Source organism: Zootoca vivipara, chromosome 15 (genome assembly GCF_963506605.1).
Source record: "Zootoca vivipara chromosome 15, rZooViv1.1, whole genome shotgun sequence".
Taxonomy (NCBI): Eukaryota; Metazoa; Chordata; class Lepidosauria; order Squamata; family Lacertidae; genus Zootoca; species Zootoca vivipara.
The window spans coordinates 15,221,897-15,247,857 of NC_083290.1; the positions used below are offsets into that span (position 1 = coordinate 15,221,897).

General features: G+C 46.2%; 1 protein-coding gene across 5 annotated transcripts; it reads right to left on the minus strand.

Annotated features, from left to right (window-relative positions):
- Nucleotides 1-96: 96 nt before the first annotated feature.
- TPST1 (tyrosylprotein sulfotransferase 1) lies at nucleotides 97-25,937 on the minus strand. Of its 5 annotated transcripts, none has more exons than XM_035139791.2 (7): nucleotides 18,069-25,937; nucleotides 12,677-13,602; nucleotides 7,700-7,898; nucleotides 7,108-7,158; nucleotides 6,675-6,738; nucleotides 5,506-5,554; nucleotides 97-4,401 (listed from the first exon to the last, which is right to left on the minus strand). In XM_035139791.2, exons 2-5 carry the CDS (start codon nucleotides 13,519-13,521, stop codon nucleotides 6,694-6,696), a joined length of 1,140 nt encoding a protein of 379 aa, XP_034995682.1. In that variant the 5' UTR covers nucleotides 13,522-13,602; nucleotides 18,069-25,937; the 3' UTR covers nucleotides 97-4,401; nucleotides 5,506-5,554; nucleotides 6,675-6,693. The 5 variants fall into 5 exon arrangements, with proteins under 5 accessions (XP_034995682.1, XP_034995684.1, XP_034995685.1 ...); XM_035139793.2 differs by having other exon boundaries at nucleotides 17,913-25,937; XM_035139794.2 differs by having other exon boundaries at nucleotides 17,909-25,937.
- Between the last annotated feature and the right edge of the window lie 24 nt (nucleotides 25,938-25,961).

A 25,961-nucleotide genomic window follows, 5' to 3' on the forward strand; every position in this document is an offset into this window, starting at 1 on the left:
CCACTCTATCCGGGTACCTCCCGAGCTAACGGGACCTAGGAGGGGAGAAGGAAGAGCGGGGGGGGGAGTAGGCGTTGCAATGGAAGGGGCGTGTCGTAAGGACATCCTATTGGTTCAGTACAAAAATAGGCGGGGAAAGGGAAAGCTCTCCGTCTCCCATAGCGACGAGAAGCGGTGAGCCTGCGGCTTTCTTGCTGCCATAGAGACAGAGAGGGTCGCCTTCCTCTTTCGGCCTACTGTCTGAGCGGGTACCATCTTGACTCATCCCGTGTCCATGGCAACGGGATGCAGGCCTCGTTTGTCTTCAGCCTTCCATAATGATGGAGAAGCGACCGAATCTCCATCCTCTTCCCCACAGCAAATGTCCTGATAGGCAGTAATTCTGCAGCACAAACTTCCTATAGCATGGAAATTGGGGAAATCTTCCCCTACCGAATTATATTCATTTATAGGACACATTTATTGGCACAGTCCACACAAACCAGTTTTTTATTCTGAAAACAAATTATAGGCCACTTAATCAGAAAATTCCCTAAGCTGTGTACTTAATATAATTAATTACCAATAAATACACATGACTAGAATTACATATGCTTCCTGGAACTTTGTCAGTTTTGCAATAGCACAAAAACAATACATACAGCGCTCCTGAAATGCTGGTAACGGCCGCAGTATTTAAAAAATATATTTTTTTTACTTATTTAAACAAGAACATACATTTCAAAAACACACAAGAACGAAAAAATGAAAGAAAAACAACAAATGAAAGAAAACTAGAATTAAACACACGCACACAAAATTAATCTGGTTTGTTTCATTCACATTCCCTGGATAAAGAGATAATGATTATTGGCGTTGGGGGTGGGGTAGTAAAACAATGCTTTTTAAGAACTGTTATTTATAAATGGCAGCAGCATTACCAAGGCATATGACAGTTAAGAATTTAAGAACATAACAGCCTCCTGAATTAGGCCAGCTGCCAATCTAGTCCAGCATCCTCTTCTTACTGTGGCCAACCAGGTGCCACAATAGGAAACCTGAAAGCAGGATTCAGCCACAAGAATACCCTCCCCTGCTGTGGTTTATAAACACACAGCACATTCAGAAAAACCTAGTATAAGACTGACAGCAGATTAGTGGGTTACTGGCCCTTTCATTGTTGTGTAAACATGGGGTGAGAGATCCTCTACCTTTTTGTTTCAGCAGTTTCCCCTGGAATGAGTTTTGCCTCATCAAGCCACGCACCCTTGCCAGCCCTGCTGTGCACCATTTGGGTGGTTTTGCCTGGGTGGAATTTTTTCTTGCACTGCAATGATGCCTCTTGCTTGTCCTGAAGAGGTGTGGCTGTAGAAAACTTTTTTTATCTAGCTGGAAATAACCTAAGGAAAGGTAAGAACTGCATGCATTACTCTGCCTGCTTTTGCTCTCAATGTGCTAAACACTAAGAATGCAAATCTTTGGCTGAAACAGGTTCTCCACCAATGTTAAAACAACGTCCACCTGTACATTAAATATCATTGGAAAGAGAAAAAGGCAGGGAAAAGGTTGCCAGCTTCTTTTTTATGGGCCTGACACCCACTGCAAAGGTAAAATTATAGCTCTCCTTATTCCAGGAGGGAGTTGTGAGTAGTCTACAGCAGGCATCCCCAAACTGCGGCCCTCCAGATGTTTTGGCCTACAACTCCCATGATCCCTAGCTAACAGGACCAGTGGTCAGGGATGATGGGAATTTTAGTCCAAAACTTCTGGAGGGCCGCAGTTTGGGGATGCCTGGTCTACAGCTCAAGCTGTGGAACTGTCAAACAGAAGGGGGCATGGCAGGGTTGTTGCTTCAGTGTCTGAGGAAGTGTCTTGCATTGCACCTGTTTTTTATATTGCCTTGTCCAGTCTCTTGGTTGCTCTGAAGGGTGACCAGAAGATGAAAAGATGTTTAGATCAGTCGAATCGTAAACTCTGTGCATTTGGGGAGAAGGGTCTTCTTCTCCTGGCCTTTTAATTCACAGCTGAATGATAAGGAACAAGTGTAACCTGTGAGGACACTTTCCTAATCTTGAGTGTCTGTCGATATCTCAATGAAACTGGTTTCGATATTTTAAATAAGAATTGCCAAAAAGCGGTATTTTGACAAATGGATTAGCACAGCCATCACCAGCTTCGTGTCCTCCCCATGTTCTGGACTACAACTGAGGCTGATAAGAATTGTAGTCCAAAATAGCTGGAGGGCACCAGGTTGGCAAAAGCTTGTCTACCAGCTATAAGCCTTTAAATGTTAAGGAAAATATTGGCAAGTTTTCTGTTATGTTGGATGTTGCTGCAACTCAGGATTTCCAAAGCAGCTTTTTCTCCTTCCTCCAGCAGAGGTTACCCTCAGCTTGTCTATTGCTGAACTGCAGTGCATTTTATAATTTTCTTGTCTTCCAATTGTTCTGGGTTTTGACATCCTTTACCTTAAGCCTTCTAGTATGTCAATGTTGGAAAACAGGAAAAGAGACACTTTTATCATTTTTTATAGCATCTGAGAGATGGTGAATGTGGAATTACCCTTATTCCATATTCATAAGAATCCCGAATGGTGAGCTTGGGCTGAGCTGGGAAATGGCTACTTTGCTTATAGAGGTAAGCAGGGCTTTGCACCCTGACTGAAATCTGACCTTCTACCAAGCAGAGTCCAACCATTATCCCCACCGACTGGCAGTGGCTCCCCTGGGCTTTCAGGACATTCCAAACCCTACCTGGAATAGGATTCTATGATTCTGTGCTGCCATTGGGGATTGAACCTGGGACCTCCTGCATGAAAAGCAGATGCTGTACCACTGAGGCCCAAGGGCTCAGCAATTCTTAAATGTAAACATGGGAGGCAGAGGGGGAATTTGGCATGGGCAACTTTCAGCAGCGAGACCATATTTGCTGCCATTCCCAATTCCCCATGCTCAGCCACCACAGAGTCTTGGTCCACTCTACACCAGTCCCTGAGAGTCGAAAGTAAAGGAAACATTTTTAAGTTTTGATCTGGCATGCCAAGCCACACTTGTTATCCAAAGGACCATCTGCTCCCTTGCAAATTTATGGACAGATCAAAGAGAGCACTGGCTCATGCAGCACAAATTGAAAGGAGGCAGTGCTGGCCACCAACCTAGATAGCTTTAAAAGAGCACTGGGCAAATTCATGGGGGAGAGGTGATCAATGGCTATGTTCTGCCTCCATGGTCAGAGGCAGTGGTGCTTCTGAATCCCAGTTGCTGGAAGCCACAGGCTTGTGTTCGAGTCCTGCTTGTGGGTTTCCCATTGGGGCATCTGGGTGGCCAGGATGTTGGACTAGATGGGCCATTGGCCTGATCCAGCAGGCCCTTCTTATGATCTTAACATACCTTTTCTTTAGGATCTGTGTCAGGAAGCCCTGCTCCGGATGCCAATGCCTTTAGAGGTGAGGCAGGTGGCAGTCAGAGCAGGGCATTCTTAGTGGTGGCACTCCTGGTGCGGAATGAACTTTGTCCCTAATGACACTCACGGGAATCATTGCCTCACAGATACTCTGTACAATTGACTTTGACATTGTCCATCTCCTGTTTGGGATGATGGGGCAAGGGGGGCGCAGTCCAAGTCTCCCTTCCTCCCTCCACCCCCATTAAGCAACGACTGCCTACTGTCAGCTCAGTGGGTAGGCATGCAGATAAACCAACATTCACCAGTGTGGTCACAGCCCGCTGCTCACACACTTGCAGGCCACAGGTAAATATATTCAAACCAGCAGAGAAACACCGTCCCACCCCCCAAAAAAATCACATATTTGACATTCCAAATCTGTTTTGTTTTTCTACAAAAACCCGCTCTGGTAAAAACTAAGGTGCAAGAACAAGAGAGAGAAGACAGGCAGCGATAGGCATCTCCAAGCTCAGTCCAAACAATCTCTGCTCCTATGGCTTTCACAGGTGCTGTGTAAATGGAGAAAGACAGTCCTGGATTTCCAGCGACGAGTCTTAAGAATTTGGCCATGGGATGAATTCACGGGGAATGTCTCCTGCACAAGAACCGTGGATACCAAATGGCATGTGTGCACAGCAAAGCACTTTTGCTCGCTGTCCACTCCTTCTGAAGAGGTTTGCACAGAAGAGATCTCCAGCTGCAGTGCACCCTCTCTGGTGCGGCGATCCTGGAATCACTCATTCAAAACAGCTCCAGCATTTCAGAGGGGCCGCCATGGAGTCAATGGCACGAGGACTAAGACACAGAGGGTTAACATGTGTGCGCAACCCCCTTTCCCCTCCCACAAATATACCCACTTTTTAAAAAGCAAAACAAAAACCACAGGATGGGGGGGGGAAATTCTGAACAAACAGAACAGCTCAGCAGGTTCTTGACGATTCCACCCCAATGCTTTCCTCAAAAAGGCAGCTGACGCCCCTGGTCAAAAGAGAGAAAAAAAAGATTTCAGCAAGTGCTACTCAAGGGTGGGCAACCTGCAGTGGCTTTGGGGCAGTGACTCATTCCTTCCTGCATGCAGAAGGTCCCAGGTTCCAATCCTTGGTATCTCCAAGTAGGGCAGAGAGGACTCCTGCCAGAAGCCCTGGTGAATCACTGCCAGTCCATGTAGATAATACCAAGGCTAGATTGTCCAATGGCCTGACTCAGTGTATGGCAGCTCCACATGTTAACACAACTCTGGGCTATTGACAGGAGGTCAGCATGCAAACACATGGAACAAGCGTCTTTGCTCAGTGACTGATGCAGCTGCCTATTGCGGCTGGTAGGGTGGAAGGCAGGGAGCTGAACAGTAGGTGGCGCCAGAGCCAATGATAGCCAGAACCTACTACTGTAATTCTTTATGTAGATATCTAAATTCAAATCAATACACTAAAAATACACAAAAGCAGCACAGTATATCCATAAAAGTCTTAATATTGGGTTGGCAGAGTACTTAAGACTGTTAGGAAAGCCTAACTTTAAGTTGTGCTGTGGAGAGGGAGTCCAGAGTGTCTGTATTTGTTAAAATCTCATTAAGCAGCACAGAATTTTTCAAGGTCCTCCAAGCCTTTGGCATCACATAATCTATGAGTTACTTTTTCCAGCTAATGCTAAATGCCACATATAGTTTCTAGAGTGGTTTAACAATCAATTCCTCTTCCCAGGGAACTATGGGAATTGTAGATCCCAGGACACCTCGTGGAAAGCCACGAGTTTAAAGTGGCATGATTAAAGTGGCTTTAATTGCATGGTGTGGATTTCAATGGGTATACTCGGAGTATGGTGATCAGCAGGCAGCTTTCCTCCCAAGAGGGGCCCATCACATTCAACCACAACTTGCAAGGTTTTCACCCTCGCTGGAGACAACGCACCAAACATTTACACTTATTACCATGCTCATCTCAAGAGGTCTTGTGGAGAACACAGCCCAGTGAGGGTGGGCTCAAAGCAGAAGGCAAGAATAAACCCCCCACCCCAGCCATATACTGATATACTGTGTGTTAACAAACAGAGGATGAAAGACAGGATGTTGCCTTTTATTACCAATTAAGCACAATTAACTCCACCAGGACTTCTATTTCAGCACATCAGCCTAGAGAGAGAGAAAGAGATGGAAGGGACATTAATTTCCCAAGTAAATACCAGCTGTCCATTAAAATCAATTATGTTTGTTAGTAAACAGGAAAAGGCAAAAGACAAATACCAGTGGGGGGGTGTCACCCCATAAAACTGACCGGTAACAATTCAATTATGCTTTTCACGCAGAATGAGTTTATGAAACTCGCTGCCACAAAGTTTCGTGACGGCCAGCAATGTAAATAACAGGGCAATAGAAATTCATGGAAATGAGGAGGGGGGAGGGGGAAGTGGTCTATTGGTGGTTTGGGGTTGAGGTGACTAAATGGAACATCCCACTGCAGAGACTAGTCTAGAGCAGGTGCTGGGGAACAATCAGTGCGAGAGCTCCTTATGAACCATCTTACGTAAAAGCAGACTGGAACAAAAAAGGTCTGTTAATAAGAGCATACAGAGGGCTCTGCCAGTTCTGTCTAGACCAGCATACTGTTTTCTCACAGTGCCTGTCTGGGATGCTGATGGGAGTTGTAGTCCAACAACAACATCTGGAGTGCCCCCATTTGCCAAAGGCTGCCATAAATAAGCGTTATTTTTGGCTCCATAAGAGACAGGATTCGTTGAGTGAGAATATAGGAGGGCAGATGAACTAAAAAATTCTTCTTATCTGAAGAAGTGTGCATGCACACGAAAGCTCATACCAGTGACAAACTTAGTTGGTCTCTAAGGTGCTACTGGAAGGATTTTTTTTTATTTTGTTTCGAAGAGAGAGACTTTACTTAGATGCCAATTCTAATGAAAATACACAGCTTCTCCAACACATTATTTTATGGGGGAGATGAGCACGCAAAGTTTGGAGCGGAGCAGAGGCAAGGCAGCATATGAAGCCAAACAGGGGCAGATCCTTTACAACTTCAGGTTAGAAACAGCCAGCCAAGGCAGGGAGGCCCAGAGAGGACAGGAGAGACCAAAGGAACTACCCGCCTGTGTGCACCAAGCAGGTGAAACACAGAGACACACACATACATGCACATGAATGAAAGGAGCTGGGTGCGAGGAATTCCAGTGCCTGCAGCCAAAAATGGGGGGGGGGGTCCGTGTTTGGGGAAACACAAGACAGACGCCACACACTACTATACTTTCACATCAGCTCCTCAATCATTTTATCTTGGCCTGGGGCTTCCTTTCTATAGTCTTCCGCAGCTGCAATGAGAAGAAAGGGCCACGGCTCATTTAGGATGGAACGAAAGCTCTCGCATCGAGTTTGACCAAGTGGTTAAAAAGCAAAAAAAAAGGGGAGTTCATTTCACAGGAGAATAGTATTGTGTGTTATATTTCCAAAGGTAGGTTGGTAATCTGAACTGCAAACCTTTAAAAGAATTTGTACCCGAGCTTGCTTTTTCCTCTGCCCTCCTGTTGCTTCCCCCCCCCAAAAAAATGTCATGTCTTTTTAAATTCTCCATTAGCTCAAACTCAATTAAGATGCAGGGAGGTCCTCCAAACGAGTTGATGGACAGAGCCAAAAATATTTATGGCGCAACAGGCAAGACGAATGCTTCCAAGGCGCCTTACCTGTGGCACTCCTTTGAGAAAGTCGGGAAGTTGAAATTCTCCTTTGTAGACCTTCAAAGACAACAAGCACACTTTTAAACCTTTTTAAACACAAGTTTTGATTTAATTCACTGAGTGACCTTGGCCCAGACACGTTACCTCTCACCATATTGACTTTACTGGGTTTTTATGCAGCTAAAATGGAGGCTGGTGTAAGCTCCTTGGGAAATGAAATTAATATATACCTTTCAGACAGGATGAATGTAGCAACTTAACAAAGGAACAAAAACTATTACAAAGATGCTCAACTCAGATAACAAATATCAGCAGCGAAAGAAAGCATCAAGCTAAAAAAAACTATCCAGAAGCAGAAAAATAAGCCTGCTTAAAGCCACTTGAAACTTGGAAAGCTTTAATAAATTTAAAGAAAAGGCCATAAAAATTGGCACAAGCACTTTATCTTTTTTTTGAGTGGGAAGTGTGGAAGACCATGAAGATACGTAAAATGCTAACTGTATGCTCCTTGGGGCAAATGCTTCAGTTTTGCCAACAGTGCAGTGTAACATTCTAGGTAAATAACAATACTGTAGTAACAATAAGCCTTGTCTGTTACCCTTCTAGTGTTTTCCAAAACTTTCTGATCCGGCTTCCCATAGTTAGGGGGGTTGGCGTAGGGGTCATAGCCAAGTTTTGCCAGCATCGGGGCGATCACAGGCATGTCATGAAGGACGTCATCGGGGATTTTCCCCACCCATTTTGACAAAGCTTCCACATTCACTGGCTTGATTACTTGGTCGGTAGATCTTTCAACTCTGCAAAAGAAAGGAATTTTTTTATTAAAAAAACAATCACATTTAAAGCCAGTATGGTGCTGTGGTTAGTGTGTTGCACTAGGACCCAGGGTTCAACCCCACCCCCCAAATTTGGCCACAATGCTTAACTTGGGCCACTCACTGCTTCTCAGCCTAACCTACATCACAGGGGTGTTGTGAGGGTTAAATGAGAGGGAGAATACCTGAACACCACCCTGTGCTCCCTGGAAGAAAAGGTAGGATATACATGCAATACATTAATAATAATAATTTATTATTTATACCCTGCCCATCTGGCCGAGTCTCCTCTGGGCGGCTCCCAATTGAATATTAAAACAAAACAACATTAAATATTTAAAGCTTCCCTAAACAGGGTGCCTTCAGATGTCTTTTAAAATTAGGATAGCTGCTTATTTCCTTGACATCTGATGGAAGGGCGTTCCACAGGGCAGGTGCTGCTACTGAGAAGGCCCTCTGTCTGGTTCTTTTATTTGTCCTACTTCCTTTTATTTGTCCTGAATCTTCCAACATTCAAACTTCATTGGATGTCCAAGAGTTCTAGTTTTAGGAGAGGGAGAAAATCTCCAACCGGGCGACAGAGTGCACTTGGGCTCTCCTTACGTTTTTTAAAACATGTGTTTGGGCCTCGGGGTGCCTGTCTGCTGTATCCCACTTTAAAGGAATTTAAACCTGCAGCTTGGATGGAGGCGTGAGCCCACAAAGGAGAGTCCTAAGGCTCCCAGCAATGGGTGGGAAGGCATGGGGCAAGCCATTCACCAGCAGTCCACCTTAGTAGGTAAGGCCCATGTGGTTGCGGCATTTGTAAAACCTCCCCGCAACGGCACAAGCAGCGGCTCGGGGAATGGACAGCTCCAATGCGGCTTACAATTATAAAGGTTCCTGGAACCACACTGAATCCCTCCATTATCACCACAAAGGAGTACAAATGGCACTGTGGCTCAAACATGACCTTCGGTTCTTGCACATTAGCCATTGTGGCAGGCAACGCAAGAACTGGGGTTAGACCAGGTACTTCCCTTGGGTTGGGGGGGTGCAGTGCTCAGGTGTGCTCCGTGGTGGTGCGAGGGGGTCAGGGCAAAGCCTCTCTCTTTCTCCTTCCCTCCTGCCCTAGAATGTATTTCCAGGTATTGATCAAAACACTGGCTTTTATTTGCACACTTAAGAGACGCCTGTGGAAAAAAATACACCAAGACAGCTACAAAAAAACTACAGCCATCCAGAGCCCATAGATTTGCTCTGTATATTCTGGAGAATATAGTGGCTTGGAAGCTTTCCAAAAGGTACCTAAGAAGAGCCTGCTGGATCAGGCCCATCTGGTCCACACCCTGCTCTCAGTGTGGCCAACCAGCTGCCTCAAAGGGAAACCCTCAAGCATGACCTGAGCACAAGAGCCCTTTCTCCTCCTGCAGTTTCCAGCAGCTGATATTCAGAAGCCTCTGACAGTGAAGGCAGAGTATAGACATCATGGCTAGCAGCCACTTATCATAGCTTTTTCCTCCATGAATTAGTTTAAGCCACACACACTTTTCCAGGGCAGGGGGAGGCTCACACATTACAATTTCTTCTATGGATGACTCAAGAGGCCAGTGACAAGCCCAGCAAAGAGGGAGACCACAGCTAGGAGCAGGAGAATTTGGAGGGGGTTGCAGTTGCCTTCCTTTCCAAACACAGGAAACTGCCTTATATCGGGTAGCCAGACAATTGGACCCATGCAGCTCAGTCGTGTCTACACAGACTGGCGGCATGTTTCTCCAGGGTTTAGACAGGGTTCCCTCCCAGCCCTGCCTAGAGACACCACTGGGCTATGGCCCTTCTCTCCCTCTCACTACGGCAGCTTTGGGAACTTGCATCTGCCAAGGTAAAGCGCTGCTCCAGACAGAAACGCTGCCCTGAACTGCCAATCCTTGGATTTCACAGCAGATTAAAATAGAATCCCAGGCATTCTGATGCTCTTGGACACAGAGCTCCCATAATGGATTGTCAATATGCTGCTACACTTCCACTGCAGCCCAGGCGTGGGGGAACAAATGCAAAACTCAAAAAGGAGGAATGGGAGCAGAGTCTCTCTCCATCCCCATCCTAGAATGAGCAAGGGTAGGGGACGAATCTGGCCTTTGTGCCCAGGCAGTGGGTTTCTTGGTAGCATCTGGTCAGTCTGATGTGGGAAGCAAGAGTTCTTCTTATAATGGTTGAACAGACTGAAATGCAGACACCACACACCCCATCGCCACATCCTAAGAGAAGATAAGCCAGTGAACACGAACCCGACCTACTGACACACACACACACACAGAGAGAGAGAGAGAGACACACACACACACACACACACATCGCACATTCCTTCTTGCAGATTTGTGGGTTCTGCTTACAGTAATGAAAAGACAGAAACTTGGCCCAGATCCTCTCCGGGGAAAATGACACCTCCCCCCCCCTTTCAGAGGCTGCTGCAGACACAGATGTTTTCCATCAAGGAGAGGGCAAACGCCAGAACTTTTCAGCACTCAGCTATGGCAAGGCTGCCTGCCAACAGCCACGCTGGCGATGCCCCCAAGCCACAGAGAGTCCCGTGCTGATCCGCGCTGGTGCCAACCCCTTCCCTGCGAAAAGCCTCCTTTTGGACGCCCTTGCGCCGGCTTTCGAAGCAAGCTCGCGGGAGACAGGAAAAACACGCCTGGAAATTGCTAAAGGGCCGCGGAGTCGCCCAGAGAGACAAATGCAAGAAGGCCTGGTTATCCAGAGGCCAGAAAACAGCTCAGGCTGGAACACGCCAGCAAAGGCTGCTGAGCTCAAAGTAAATATTGTTTCGTAATGGGAGATGGATGGAATCATGGGAGAGAGAGAGGAGGAATGAACTGGGCTCCCTTTCCCCCTTTTTTTAACTCTTCCCCTGTTCTTCTACCCCAAAGGACACACACATATATTTTGCAAACTGTCTTAATGAGCTTGATTAGCCCATGGAAACTGCTTTTAAGTACCGCCGCAAGCCTCAGGCCACTTGATTGAGATCTGCTTCTCTGCAAGGCTGATCAAGAGAAGTTCCTCAAATGGCATTTCCTCCCAGTCCTGCCAGCCCCCAGCTAAGATGAGAGGCGCCCAAAGAGATCTATTTTGATCACACGCAGGTGGCAGGGCAGGAGAATGAGAATGCCCTGTCCACATGCAAAGGAGATGCTGTGCCACTGAGCTAAACTGTGGTGGTCATGCATGGTTCTAAAACAGGCAGGAACCCTACAAAGAGAGGACCCTTCCACCTCTTCAAAGGCGGGATTTAGCAGCCTACAAGGGCTGCAGGCAGAGACAGTATCAAAGATGGCTTCGTGGTGAAGCATCCCAAGCCCAAATAAGTTCCCAAACTTGGCTTGGAAGTTCTCACTGCTAGGGGGTGTGCCTCGAGAGTGCCAATCACATCATCAGGGGAGGGCAGGTTTCCGGCCTGCGGGACCTCCTTCAGCCTTTGCTAGAACCCCCGTGCCCACCACTCAGAACCAAATATAATATCATTAACTCAGCCAGGCACACATGTAAAAAGCATTAGGGTTCAAGGTGCCTCTGAGCATACACCGAGCGTTGGGATTTGTGATCAACGCCAGAACCAACCTCAAAAAGCCTTTCAGTCAAGCCAATCTCAAAAGTCTTTCCCCTGCCCTTTCAGACTACTACGGAAACCACATTTTAAGTTTCTTTTTCCTAATCAAATATGACCGAGGTAAAGCAAGGCGGGGGTGGAGATTTATACAGGACGTAAAATGGAGTACTTACTAACGGTAAGCAAGATTATAATGCTAATATTAGAACCAAACTATCTGCAGCAGCGGGGTGGGGAAGTTCAGGCCCAATAGCTGGATGCGCCCCCCCCCTGCCCCCAAGCTGAACTCTCTGGCCCTCAAAACTCTCCCCAGCAGGGGCAGATTTTAAGGCTGTGTGAATGGAGCACATGTACTAGGTGTTGCGCGAAAGGAGCACAGTCTCAACACGTCTTATGTTCCGCTAGTGCTAGGAAAGAGTTTAGTTTAATAGTGGTTTATGAGGGAAATGGATGCATCTGTGTTAGAACGTGCTTGGTGGGATTCAGTCTGGGTAGGGTTTCAAGTCTTTCAGGAGTGTAGCAATAACGATTCACGCCGGTGTGTGAACTTTATAGCCACAATACAGTGGATGGTCAGACTATGCGTGTTCTTGAAGAACTCTAAAAATGCATACTCGATTCTGACCAAACTATACACTTCCAGAGTTAATGCTAAACACATTACTTCCGGTAAATGAGCCACAATAGCTGCTAGAGGGCCATGAATATTTGTGTCCCGAGCTTTTTAGACTCATCTACCCTGTTTCTCATATTTTAAGACATACCCATAAAATAAGCCATAGCAGGATTTTTAAGCATTCAAGGAATATAAGCCATACCCCGAAAATAAGACATAGTGATAGGCGCAGCAGCAATGCCGGCCGCGGCAGGAGGAGGAGGAAAAAAATAAGACATCCCTTGAAAATAAGCCATAGTGTGTTTTTTTGAGGAAAAAATAAATATAAGACGTGTCTTATAATATGAGAAACACGGTACCCATGTACTATCTGAAACCAGCATTGATTGCCAGATGTGAAATTTTTGTCACCCCTATGTGGCCCACAGAAGATTCCCTCCGAGAAAAAGTGGCTTAAAAAGGTCCCCTACCCCCACCTTAGGGTAATTTTCTCCCTACAAAGGTTTTCCGGAAAACCCTCAAGGGATCCCCCACTCCAGGGAGGAACCAACTCACTTTGAGAGGGAGACGCCCCCGGCTTTCCCAATCATTTCTTCATGGTGCAAAACGGCGGGGTCCCACGGGATGCGGAGGAACTTGAGGAGCGTTTGTAGCCACCTCTCGGGGTGCAAGACAAGCTGCTCGTAATGGACCATCATGCAACGGTCCAAGCCAGCCTCCAAGCACTGGTTATACATGGTCTCTATGGCGCGATTCCACTTGGTCAAGCAGTCCCTGTAGCTGCTGAGGTCAAAGCCAGCGATGGTGACCTTCCTGGAGATCATGGAGTGGACGGAGGCCCGGCCGTCCCGCACCATCAAGATGAACTTGGCGTTGGGGAAGATCCGGGCGAGGTACGCCAGGGACTTGAGGGCAAAGGGGTCCTTATTGCACAGGTACGGGGCTGGCTCCCCATGCTTCACAATGATCTCCAGCAAGAACGCCCTCATAGCCGAATCCAAGACCTCGTCCGTGACGCCGGCCTCATCGAGCCGGATCTTCTCCTTGCTCGACCGAGCCCACATCTGCTTGACGGCCAGGATCCGGGGGATCACCCGTGTTTCTTCCCCGCAGCGGATGTCCGGGTGAGCATCCAGCATCGCCCGCATCAAGGTGGTGCCACTCCGAGGGACCCCTCCAATGAAGATCAAGGGCATGTCTTTGTGGTAGGCCAAGGTGGTGTTCTCTGGCAAACCTGAACCAGCTCTCAAAGTGGCCCTGACCGGCTCCGGGCGGACTACCTGTCTGCGCTCCTCCATCTGGTGGTGGCACTCCATGGCGTGCTGGCCCAGGTAGAAGACCGTCACTGAGCTTACCACCAGGCAAGCCAGCAGCAGGTTGTGCTTGAGTTTGCCAACCATCTTCCCGCAGAACGGTACCTCACGCGACTGAAGCAGATCGCCTGTGCCACGTCAGCGATTTAGACCATGAAGAAGCTGGATCTGAAAGCGAAAGGAAGAAGTTGCGGTCAGGACAATTTACATACAACCTCCTCCAGCCCATAACAACACACTTTCATGGAGGACTATCAAAGGCTGTGTTCTGCCTCCGTGGTCAGAGGCAATAAGGCTTGTCCGTGCCAGTGTTCTTGTGCTCGGGTCTCACTTGCGAGTTTCCCATTAAGAAATAAGCAGTAAATTGCAAGAACTCAGGCCAGAAGAAAAATGGATTTCAAATATATCTTCAGAAGGTTTTATTTGTGTGATGAAGAGTTCAAATAGGAATCAATCCCAGTAGAGTAGGCAAATAATAAATTCCAGTAAAAAAATCAGGACAAGGCCCTGTTTCGACAATTTTTCGTCAGCAAAGATTCACAGGTCAGAGTGTACCAAGTCTGAACCAAGGCAAACAGACTTGGTACACTCTGACCTGAGAATCTTTGCTGACGAAGAATTGTCGAAACAGGGCCTTGTCCTGATTTTTTACTGGAATTTTTTTTTATTTGCCTACTATACTGGGATTGATTCCTATTTGAACTCTTCATCACACAAATAAAACCTTGTGAAGATATATTTGAAATCCATTTTTCTTCTGGCCCGAGTTCTTGCAATTTACTGTTTATTTCTGGACTTTACCAAGAACTCCAATTTCTACTGGTTTCCCATTAAGGGCATCTGGCTGGGCACTGTGAGAACAGGATGCTGGACTAGATGGGCCACTGGCCTGTGATCTAGCAGCCTCTTCTCATGTTCAAAATGACAGAGTTCACAAAAACAGCCGCACCCACGTTACGATACCGTCTGCCCCAGGAGCAAGGCGGTGTTCGAAATTAACACGGCACATTTTTGCATCTGACACAGGTCCAATTGTGACCACATGGGAGATCTCTGGATGCTAGGTTGGTGACTGGGGAAAGCAAAATGTCAGTTAGAGAATATTTTCTGTGAAACTTGGATTTGTTTTATTCTGCATTGTTTTAATGTGTTGTAAATTGCTTTGAAATTTATTCTTTAAAATATAAAGCGGTATAGAAATGAAATGAGCAACAATGATCAATGGTTAAAAAATAGCACCTAGACATTCTGTTGTGGCAACCGTAACCAAGGTTGAAGGTACCATTTGGCAATTAGATTATTGATCTGAGTTTCTAACATTGGAACAAGGGTGCTCCTTGGCACTTCAACATCTTGGGCAGGCATCCCCAAACTTCGGCCGTCCAGATGTTTTGGACTACAATTCCCATCTTCCCTGACCACTGGTCCTGCTAGCTAGGGATCATGGGAGTTGTAGGCCAAAACATCTGGAGGGCCGCAGTTTGGGGATGCCTGATCTTGGGGCTATAGACCCATGAGATAAATTAGCCTAAGATTTGAAGGTGTTCATTCCCTCTAGGGCAGGCATAGGCAACCTTGGCTCTCTAGATGTTTTGGAACTACAACTCCCATGATCCCTAGCTAACAGGGCCAGTGGTCAGGGATCATGGGAGTTGTAGTTCCAAAACATCTGGAGAGCCAAGGTTGCCTATGCCTGCTAAGGAGTTAAGATGAAGGGCTGCCATCACCAGTGCAGCCCATTGCAGGGTGCCCAGATGCTGTTTTAAGTCCCTGTTGCCATATAATATTATATATATATATATATATATATATATATATATATATATATATAAAAGAGTCTCCCCCCCCACTTGCTCCGCTCTTCGTCATTCCCACCTCTCCCTCTTTACCCTCCTTCCACACCTGACCAAGCCCCTCACTTTATGCCACCCCCTCACCTATCCCCACCCCCAGCTTGCTCCAGCAGCTGTTTGGTGCTGAACTGACTCATTTCCACAACAGCAGCAGGTGGAGAGGGAAACACAGGTTTGGACCTGCCCGCCTAAGAAGCAGAGGCAGCCAAAAGCACCACCAAGCCGCCCCTCGAGGGACGGATGCCTCCAACAGCTGAGGTTTCGTTATTCTGACTAGTTGGACAAATTAATTTCATCTTGCTTTGACAGCTGCTTTTGCTGGGTGAGGCCAAAGGCCCGTCAACATGTTGCTCCCGGTGGTGGCAAGGCGGGTGTCTCTTTGTCCCCAAGTGCACTGTATGCGGAGGTACACCATCTCTGCACACGGAGGCTCCATTAGCTAAACGCAGCTCAAATAAATTCATGGGAGAGGATCGGATATCCCTAGAAGGAAGCAGACCTCTGAAGGAAGCAGACTCTCTTTCACGGGAGGTTTTTAAGCAGAGGTTGGATGGTCATCTGTCATGGATTCTCTACCTGCGATTCCTGCATTGCAGGGGGTTCGACCAGATGACCCTTGGGGTCCCTTTCCAACTCGACAATTCTAGGATACTATGTGTGGAATAATGCACAGGGTTCATTTATGGGAAAACCATATTTTTATTTAAAGCAAGTCACTATTGTCTGTGGCTGCAAAGACTTATAAAAGAGGACCTGCATCAACATATGCCAACAGACTATCAGCAGCTACGGCAGGAAAGCAAGCTCCACATTCAGAGGCAGTCTACCTCTGAATGCTGTAACTATGGGGGAATTACAGGCAAGAGCTGTTCCATTCACAGCCCACTTGTAGGTCTCTTCAAACCATCCGGTGGGTCACTGCGGAAGATAGGAAGGAGGACTAGATATAGTTTGGATCCAGCAGCAAAGAGGACTAGTGGGAAGAAAGGAAACACAAGAGAAGCCTGCTGGATCAGGTCAATGGTCCATCAAGTCCAGGCATCCCCAAACTGTGGCCCTCCAGAGGTTTTGGCCTACAACTCCCATGATCCCTAGCTACGTAAGAGGACCAGTGGTCAGGGATGATGGAAATTGTAGTCCAAAACATCTGGAGGGCCAAAGTTTGGGGATGCCTGATTCTAGTCAGCATCCTGTTCTCACAGGAGCCAACTTGATGCCTGTGGGAAACCTGCAGGCAGGATTTGAGCACCAGAGCCCTCTCCCCTCCTGCGGTTTCCAGCAACTGGTATTCAGAAGTGCTCCTGCCTCTGACCATGGAGGCAGAGAAGAGCCATTAATTTGTCCTAGACTCACATATTCAAGGGACATTGGAGTGTTTCTAGTGGGTGGGTAACGAACCCAGAGGAAATTGAATTGGGAGGTGATCTGGGTTCACGGGCAGGATATTAACTTTGGGAAATAATTTAATCATAGATGACTAACTCGGAGATGATGGGGGGAACTAAATTGATTTGCAGCAAGAACGCTTGTGAAATGAATGAAGGGTAAATGAACTGAACTCTTTTGGGATGATCCAATTTGGGTGGGCTGGTGCAGATTGACTGAACAAGCTCACCTGGGGCAAACTTGGGCAGGAAATTAGCTGGCTCATCTCCTGTGACATTTAAGTTTGTGTCTACAGACTCTTATTAATCTTTTATGCAACCTGCCTGCTGCAGGGTGCTATGAGGCATAGTAAGAGAGATTATTTGGGACAGATGCCCTCTTGCAGGTAAGATCTCCTGAAAGCTGTGCTAGGACTCTCTTCAAAGGAGCACTCTAACCATGTTCAGAGGCCCCTTCTCATTCTTTTTAAATTTAAAATGATCCCCATATATGTCAGAATCAATTTACAATCAATGTAAGACACAGTATATCCGAGGAGCTATAAAACACCCTTCATTTCCAACAGAAAGCATAAAAATACAGCAAAGAACAGTCTCTCTGAGCATGTACAGGCCACTAACTCAGTTAAAAAAAAAACAGAGTATGGAGTTATTTTACATGACCAGAGAGGCTTTCTATCTATCTCTTAAACACCTCCGATAGAAACCATCCAGAAGATCAAAGACACCCAAATATCTGGTTTTTCTGGCTTAACAAACTTTCTGCTCAATTAATGAAACACAAATATGAATTATTTTGCTGGCAACTGGGTCATTCAAAATCCTCTGTGGCAACGCTGGATGGCTGCTCTTCTCAGGGGGTTGGTATCTTTAAAAAAACATTTTTTAAAAAATGCCTCTGAGCACATGCAAAGTACAGTTCCGACACACATACTGCTCCAGTCTTTTGCCTAAAAGCAGATTAAAATAAAGCAGGTGGGGGAATTCTGTGCGTGGTCAGAAACTTTCTATTTCAACAAAAGGGGGGGGGAGTCGCTGTAAGGGCAAAGCACCTCTGAGCACGTGGGAGGCACCCTTTGTTGGGGAACAAGCCTACATACCGTACGAAGAAACAGGCTTGATGGAATCTGTGCATGCTCAGAGACGCTCTCCCCTGATCCTCCTTTTTGAAAAAGCAACAACGCAGAGTTCATAGAAAGCACGAGAAAGAAATAGTAAGAAGCACCAAGCCAGCACCCACGCAGGCAGAGAGGATGTCGTCTTCTCGGCTCTGCGGTCGATTAAATGGGATCCGATTCCGAGCTCCTGATTGCTCGCCCCCGGGAGTTCAGGGATCAGCTGCATGCACAACACAGGAAAGCCGCTTCGATGCAAGGGGTGGGGGCTCCCACTTTACCTGTCGGGGGTCTCCTCACGGACCCCATCCTGTCCCTGCCGCTCCAGCTGCGCCTCCAAGCCTTGCCAGGCTCCTAGTCCGCTCTGTCCGCTGCGGCGCTGCCATGGAAATCACAAGCCCTCCCAGGATTGGCCGATGTGTCGCCGCGCCCCATTGGTGGCGCGAGGGGGTGATGGGCAGGAGGGCGGGGCTTCCTCTGGCTCCACCCCACCCGATTCCTTCCAGCCTGGGCTTCCCCCATCACCACCACCCACGTGGGTCATCTGGACAGGCAGCTGCATCAGAGCGCACAGCTGGCGGCGGGTGGGGGGGAGAGAGAAGCGCAGCTGGAAGGATGGGAGGGGGGTGTCTGGCCTAACGTGAAATATGGGCATCGTAACCCTAATAATAGCTGCATTGAGTACTGCTACTGTTCCCTACAACGTGGAAGGTGGATAAGGCATGAATAAGCCTTGCACATTAAAACGGGATGGAGCGATTCCCCTATAAAGAAAGGTTTGGGGCATGGGGCTCCAAACTAAGGCCCGGGGGCCCGCTGCGGCCCAATCACCTTCTAAATCCGGCCCTCGGACAGTCCGGGAATCAGCATGTTTTTACATGAGTAGAATGTGTCCTTTTATTTAAAATGCATATCTGGGTTATTTGTGGGGCCTGCCTGATGTTTTTACATGAGTAGAATGTGTCCTTTTATTTAAAATGCATCTCTGGGTTATTTGTGGGGCATAGGAATTTGTTCTTTTTTTTTTTTTACAAAATATAGTCCGGCCCCCCACAAGGTCTGAGGGACAGTGGACCGGCCCCCTGCTGAAAAAGTTTGCTGACCTCTGGTTTGGGTTTTTTTCTTTTAGAGAAAAGACACGTAAGATGTGGCATGATAGAAGTTTATTAAATGATGCTTGCCGCAGAAAGAGTGGGTAGAGAAAAGGTTTTTTTTCTCCCTCTCTCATTACACTAGAATTTGTGGGCACCCCATGAAGCTGATTGTTCAGAGATTCAGGACAGAAGAAAGAAAATACTTCAGGCAGCTCATAGTTGAACTATGGAACTCTCTGCCACAGGAGGCAGTGATGGTCATCACCCTGTAGGTCTTAGAAAGAGGCTTAGACAAATCCACGGCTGATATACCTATCAGTGGTTCCTCGCTGTGCTGGCTCTGCCCTGTCTCCACGCTGGAGGCAGCAATGCTTCTGAACACCAGTTGCTGGAATGAAAAGGAAAGGAGCATGCTCTTGTGCTCAGGTTCTGCTTTTGGGCTTCCCCACACAGCCATCTGGTTGGCCACTGTGAAAACAGGGTGCTGGACTAGATGGGCCTGATTCAGCAGCCAGACCCTTCTCATAGACTGGAACAAATTACCCCAGAGGGCCAAGGAGGCCTAACCAGAAGCCAGAGCAAAGTGTAAAGAAGGGGAGGAGGCATCACAATTATTAATCCATGGCACATTGGGAGGAGGCATCTCAGACAGACGTCATCCTTGCAACCTGCTTTGAACACCAGGGTTCACAGCGTTCAGTTTCTTTTAAAAAGAGAGTTCAGTAAGTCTGTTTTCAAAGTTATGCTTGCAGGTTTTTACATTTACCCCTATTTTGTAATTTCTGGCATTTCTTTGATATGCATATTTAATCCTAGGTAATATGGGAAAGCAATGCTACTGAATGCCAGTTGCTGGAAACCAAAGGAGGCTTTTGTGCCCAGGCCCTGCTTGAGTTTCATGTTTGGGCATCTGATTGGCCACTCTGAGAACAGGATGCTGGACTAGCTGGGCCATTGGCCTGATCCAGCAGGCTCTTCGTATGTTCTTATGGGATGCACAGCCACATAAACATACTTAGAATCACAGCCTTCCTTTTATGTCTCAACATGTTTTATCTTTTTGGTTGTTGGTCTTTTATGATACGGATTTTAATCTGATGAGAGGTGGGTGGTTGTTGTTTTTTTATAGTGACTTTTGTTAACTGCCTTGGATCATTGTTTATGTTTTTGTTTTTTTTAAGAATGATGACATTTCTTAGAAATAAAAACCACATATTCCAAAGATTTCAGGGCGAACTGTGAGATTATTTGGCATCACTCAATCCACTTGAACCAACCTGAACCACTTGGGGGAGATGAAATAGGGTGGCACCCTTACCAATTTTAAGTCACCTCTAGGAAGAAGGGAAAAGCACTTTATACAAACAAAACTCTCGAGTCAATGGTTCGGATTATGCATGTGAGTCCAAAGTTTCCATGTTAATCATCAACAGGTTATTTGGTTCCCAAAACCTGCTGGCAGCCGCAGAATGCTTCTACTCAATGTCCAGAATACTTTCTGTTGGCTGTGGGGCTTGCAGTCATTCTACATCGATCTAGAATTCAGGATTATGCAGGCTAGAGTCCAGATACCTCAATACCAGTTGCTGGGAATCACAAGCAGAGAAAGTCCTGGTGCACTCAGGTCCTGCTTGTGGGTTTCCCATTATGGCATCTGGTTCAACACTGTGAGACCAGGATACTGAACTAGATGGGCCATTGGCCTGAAAGGCTCTTTTGTACAAAATATGCTCAGCCCTGGCATGAGAACTTAAGAAGAGCCTGGCTGAATCAGGCCTATGACCCATCCAGCCCAGCATCATGTTCTCCGTGGGGCACGTCAGGTGCCTCTTCTGGGAAGCACAACAGCACTCTCCTCGCTTGTGATTTCCAGCAACTGGCATTCAGAAGTATCATTGCCTCCAACCATGAAGGCAGAGAAAACCATCAGAGCTAGTAGCCATTGCACCATGTGAAGAAGTCCTTTTGTCTTTCCTGAATCTTCCAACATTCACTTTCATTGGAGACCCCCCCCCCCAAAAAAAAAGTCCTGTTATTACAGCAGAAGAAAAACTTCTCTGTCCACTTTCTCCATACCATGTATGTTTGGCACTGTTCTCGTATTTAAACTCTGCAGGTCTCCCCTCTTTTCCGCAACCTCTCTACCTTCCTAAACATCTGCTTTTTTTTGCTGGGCATGAGGGAAGTTTAATAAAATGCATACAATACGTACATATGAGAACTCAACTGTGCAGCTGGATCTATCAGACCTTGGCTGACAGCTGAACCTGGGATGTGTCACAGCAGAGAGATGAGAGTCTGCTAATAAAAGCAAGTTAAACACGCCAAGCAGTACCTGGAGACAGCTCACGCAACGCTAGCCTCCAAATCTATATATCTGAACGGGGGTCAAAAGGCATGCATCAGCAACAGTGCAGAAATGGAACTGCCTGGATTTGGAAGGTTGGGGGGGGGGACAATGAGCAGACAGGTTGAAATGGATTGCTCTCTGTTTGGACATGAAGCATTTGTGCATATATGTAATATTCTCTGTCATCCCAAATTAACCTCATAATTCTACATACATAATAAGTTTTTTGTGTATGTTTATTTTTGCGTCTTCAAGAGCAGAATGGCCTGAAATAATGTAGCAGGTGGAGAGTTTTCTGGCTGGAGTTTGTGGGGTGGGGAGGCATTTTTCCTATTCAAACATAACACCAATTTTGATGCTGCTCATTCACTGATTTCTTGATAGGGGAACTTTTTTTTTTTAACATGTCTGGGGCCTGTTAACATCTACTCTCGGAACGAAGTTCCAGACCCTTTGGAAGCCTACAGCTTTATTTCAGAAATTTATGCAGGGAGTCTTTGGGAGGTTGAATCAAACTGAATTGGACTTGGGAGACCAAGGTTCAAATCCCCACTCAACCACGAAGCTCACTGGGTGACCTTCAGCCAGTCACTACGTCTCAGCCTAACCTACGTCACAGGCTTGTTGTGGGGATTAAATGAGAGGTAAGCCTTTGCTATATTCAGTGTTCACACCAAGGTAAATAGATATAGAACTGCAGCCTTGGTCTCACTAATGATATAAGAGTGATATAAGAGAACCAAGGTGTAGTTTTATTTTAAAAATGTTCTGCTATTAATTGCATGTAGCCTATGACTAGAATGCATCCATGAAACCCAGCCAGATGGGCGAGGTATAAATAATAAATTATTATTATTATGAATGATTTCTGCATGCCTGCACTTTGTGACTCATGCCTCCCTCCTACGTAGCATTCAATCTCTCCTATCTGACCCTGAAAGTGGCACAACTGGCAGGATGTGTTCCTATGTCTGCTGTGCGTTAGCATCCGCACCTCCTTGAGAAGTTCCAGGGACAGATACAGGAAAGGAACGTCAAGAGCCTGCACTGAAGGTCTGGTTGTCTAGACAACTGCCTGATAAGTTGTAAGTTGAGACCACATGTTTTGGAACACCCCAAGGAAGTTGATCTCATTATGAAGCTGTGCGTATTTAACATCCCATGACCTCTAACCTTTCTTTATGTATGTATAAGGACGTTTAAAGATGTTTTGATGACTCTGTGTGCTGTGTGTTAGCAGCCTATGCTTTGTTCTGAAGTATCTCTGGGTCTCTGCCCCAAAGTGTTTCCAACCTAGAAATCATGTTTAGCAACTCTACAGTCATGATTCTCAGCAATCCCTACAATAGCCCTGTAGGATAGGCGGCTTTTATTGTCGCCATGGTGCAGACTGGGGAGGGGTTGAGTCAAGAGAGAGTGACTCAATCACTAGGCTGGAGTCAGGAGGATCAAAGACCGTACCTGCTCATAGAACACTCCATGCCATAATTAGAAGGTAAAAACACAACTCCCTACTGCAACTCTCATTTTAAAAGTTAAGTATACCCAGGAAGGTTATCTCTGCTTCAGCAGTTAGGAAAACCAGAAATATCTTCTAATCCCAGCAGCTCCATTGACAGTGCCCAACACCACTAGCTAAACCCAGGCATCAAATGGAAAACCAAGAGCACATTTGTTTTTTCATCTTTTTCTTTTTTAAAAAAGCTAGTCATTTTTGAGGAACAGTCAAAGGCTTGAAAAGCAAAGCTTAGGAAAATCAACAGAAGCGTTATCTAGGAAAGCTACACATGGCTGTAGCATTATCATTAGCTGTCTCCCTGGCCTGGTCCTAAAAATGAAGGAGTGGGAAAACTTCAAGCTGGCAGCACAGACATTTCCTGCTGGCCTCTCCCCAAAGCCCACCCCATCTTAGGTCCCACTCCTCCATACACACACTGCTGAACTGTTTCTCTCTCATCTGATGTCCTCTCTCTGAATTATTCCCCCCAGCTTATTTCAGTAGCAGGAAACGTGAGCATTCCCAAGTTCTGGTGCCAAACTACCCCACTCCCCAGTTTGATCTTTTTCCAAAGAGATCCAAAAGCTACCAAGTTTATTGTCTAGACTCTGTTACATTTTTTGATTCTCCTAGGCTTCTGCTGCTGGCTCCACTGCTTCTTAACAGTTGTTTTCAATTAAACTTTAATGTATTTGTGGCTTGCTGCTGTAATTGTTTTGATTGTTCGAGCTCAGCCTTTGACAACCTGGTGCCCTCTATTTATTTTATTTTATTTGCCCACCCTCCACCCTTATGCCTTAGCGTGGTTACAATTTAAAATATAACATTAAAAATTACAAGAAAGTTACAACTGCAAAAAATTCAACCACAAAAAATAACATCTACTGTAATAAAAATACATCTAAAGGTAACAAAAGTTTATATAGTTGCTTATAGATTCCCTAGCTTTCTGCATTAGAAATCTTCAAGCAGTTTTCTAAAAAGAGACCACAACTCCCATCAGCGCCAGAGGTTGGTAAATGTGTTCTGGCTTGTTGGGATCTGCCTTGGAGGCCATGAAGGAGAAAGGCCCAAGTAGAAGAATAAGAGTTTGCATTTGATATCCCGCTTTATCACTACCCTAAGGAGTCTCAAAGCGGCTAACTTCCTCACCTGCTGCCAGAACAAATGTATTAGGCTGCGGTCCTCTACTTGACTTACTTGGGCATAAGTCTCAAGGAACTAAAGTATTACTACTTCTTGTTGGCATCTGTCTGTCTTGGGAGACAATGGACTGGACCTCGAGGTGAAGTTAAACTACTAAAGAATCACATCACCTGCGGTGACCTCTCTGGGGTGCAAGCCTGGGCAGTGTATATGGAAGCACTGGGTTTACTTCTGGGTAAAAAGGCATAGACAGTTGTTCATTTCGCTATTCTCAAGCAAAAAGCTAAGTATTTTATTTACTCTGACAACTTCTATATACTGCTAAACTAGTTGCTTCTATGTGGCATATACAAGAACTCAATAAAATAAAGTGGTTAAAATTATAACATCAGAATTCACTTCAAATGCCTGCTGGAATAAAGAACTATTCAGTGGGTGCTGGAGGTTCAAAAGAAAGGAGGCCTACCAGGAGGGAGTTCTACAAAATTGGGCCCACAATACTGAAAGCAGCATGTGAATCATGGGAGACTACTACCAGGGACTCCCCAAAAAATCCTCAATGATCAAACAGGAATAGAAGGAATCAGGTGGTCCCTAAGGTATCCTAGACCAAAGTTTTTATACCTAAAGAGGTATAACACAATATAATCATGATGTTTATTTGTGAACTACTTAACATTACTATGTGGCTTCTGGGATAGTAGCCTCTTTCCCAGTAGATCCGGGATAGGTAACTTTCAGCCCTCCAAATGTTGTTGGAACCCCAAACTATTGGCTGGGCCACCAAATGGTGCAAAAGCATTCCAGGTCTCCAAAACCTTTCAAGACACACCTCAGGCAGTTGCTTCGCACAGCAGGCTGGGGTTTATTCGAGCTAAGCTTACAAACCAAGACATCCGCAAACAGAAGAATGTGCTGGGAGGGAAGGGGAATGCATTCTTAGCTGCTGAGGAACATTTCTATTTGTTTTTGCTTTCAGGGATTGGCCCCTCACACACTAACAGGCCCTAATAATTAACTGTCAAGCTCTGATAGACCGTGCAAAAATATGTATCATTGCCTGGATAAACAGAGCACACACCCCAAATTTAAATCACATCTCTGCTTATCTTTTCATGCATTCATTCTTTTACACAGCTTCTACAAACACAAAATGCAAAGTTTCAGAAATGGGCCCCATGTTCCCATGAATGGGAGGGAGGTGGGTAGATGTTGACAGATGCCCAGAACTTCAAGGGCAGGGAAAGGCAGTCACCCTGTAGCAAAAGCCAGATGTCTCCAACCTTGGTGTTCTAAATACAGTGATGTAATGCAAGCCAGGTCCTTCATGTTTTATGCTTTCTAAGTCCAAACCAGTTCTAAGCAGGTGGAGTATGTGAGATCTAGAAATCTGAGAGAGAAAAGTGTCCAGGAGACTGAGGAACTAAGGAGATGAGGGCCCCCAGAGGCAACACGGCTGAAGAGAAAAGAACACAGATTGGGCTAAGGAGAAGGATGATGACTGGGGTCAGAGGGCCTAATAGAATGAGGTGTGGATATAAAAGATAAGGGAAGGGAGGGGAAGGGAAAATGGTATTCACAGGGCCTAAGGACAGAGGAGACTGTTTGCTGTTGGTTGAAAGGCATAAAGCAGGGAGTTTTGCCTTGTGAGATCAGAATGAGGTCCAGAATTCTATTTCCGCCAAAGGCTAGATGGATGCTTCCAAATGCTCATAAGCAGGGCACAAATCCAACACTCTCCACTCTTGTTTGTCCCTGGACTCTAGCATTCAGAATTACTAGTGCTTCTGTGCATGGAGGTTCCATTGAGTTATCGTGTCACCCCACTTACTCATACAAGTAACATCAGTGCTCCATCTACTTCAGGGTTGTCAACACTGACAGGCAGCTGCTCTCCAGGGTTTGAAGCAAGGAGTCCATCCCAACTCTGTCTGGAGATGCCATTGGGGATTGAACCTGGGACCTTCTGTATGCAAAGCAGATGCTTTGTCCCTGAGTTACAGCCCTTCTAATTCTTTTTACAGCCACCTGAGCTCATGTGGTGGCTATCAATTCTGTAAGGTCATGTGTTGCATCAAGAGCTGCT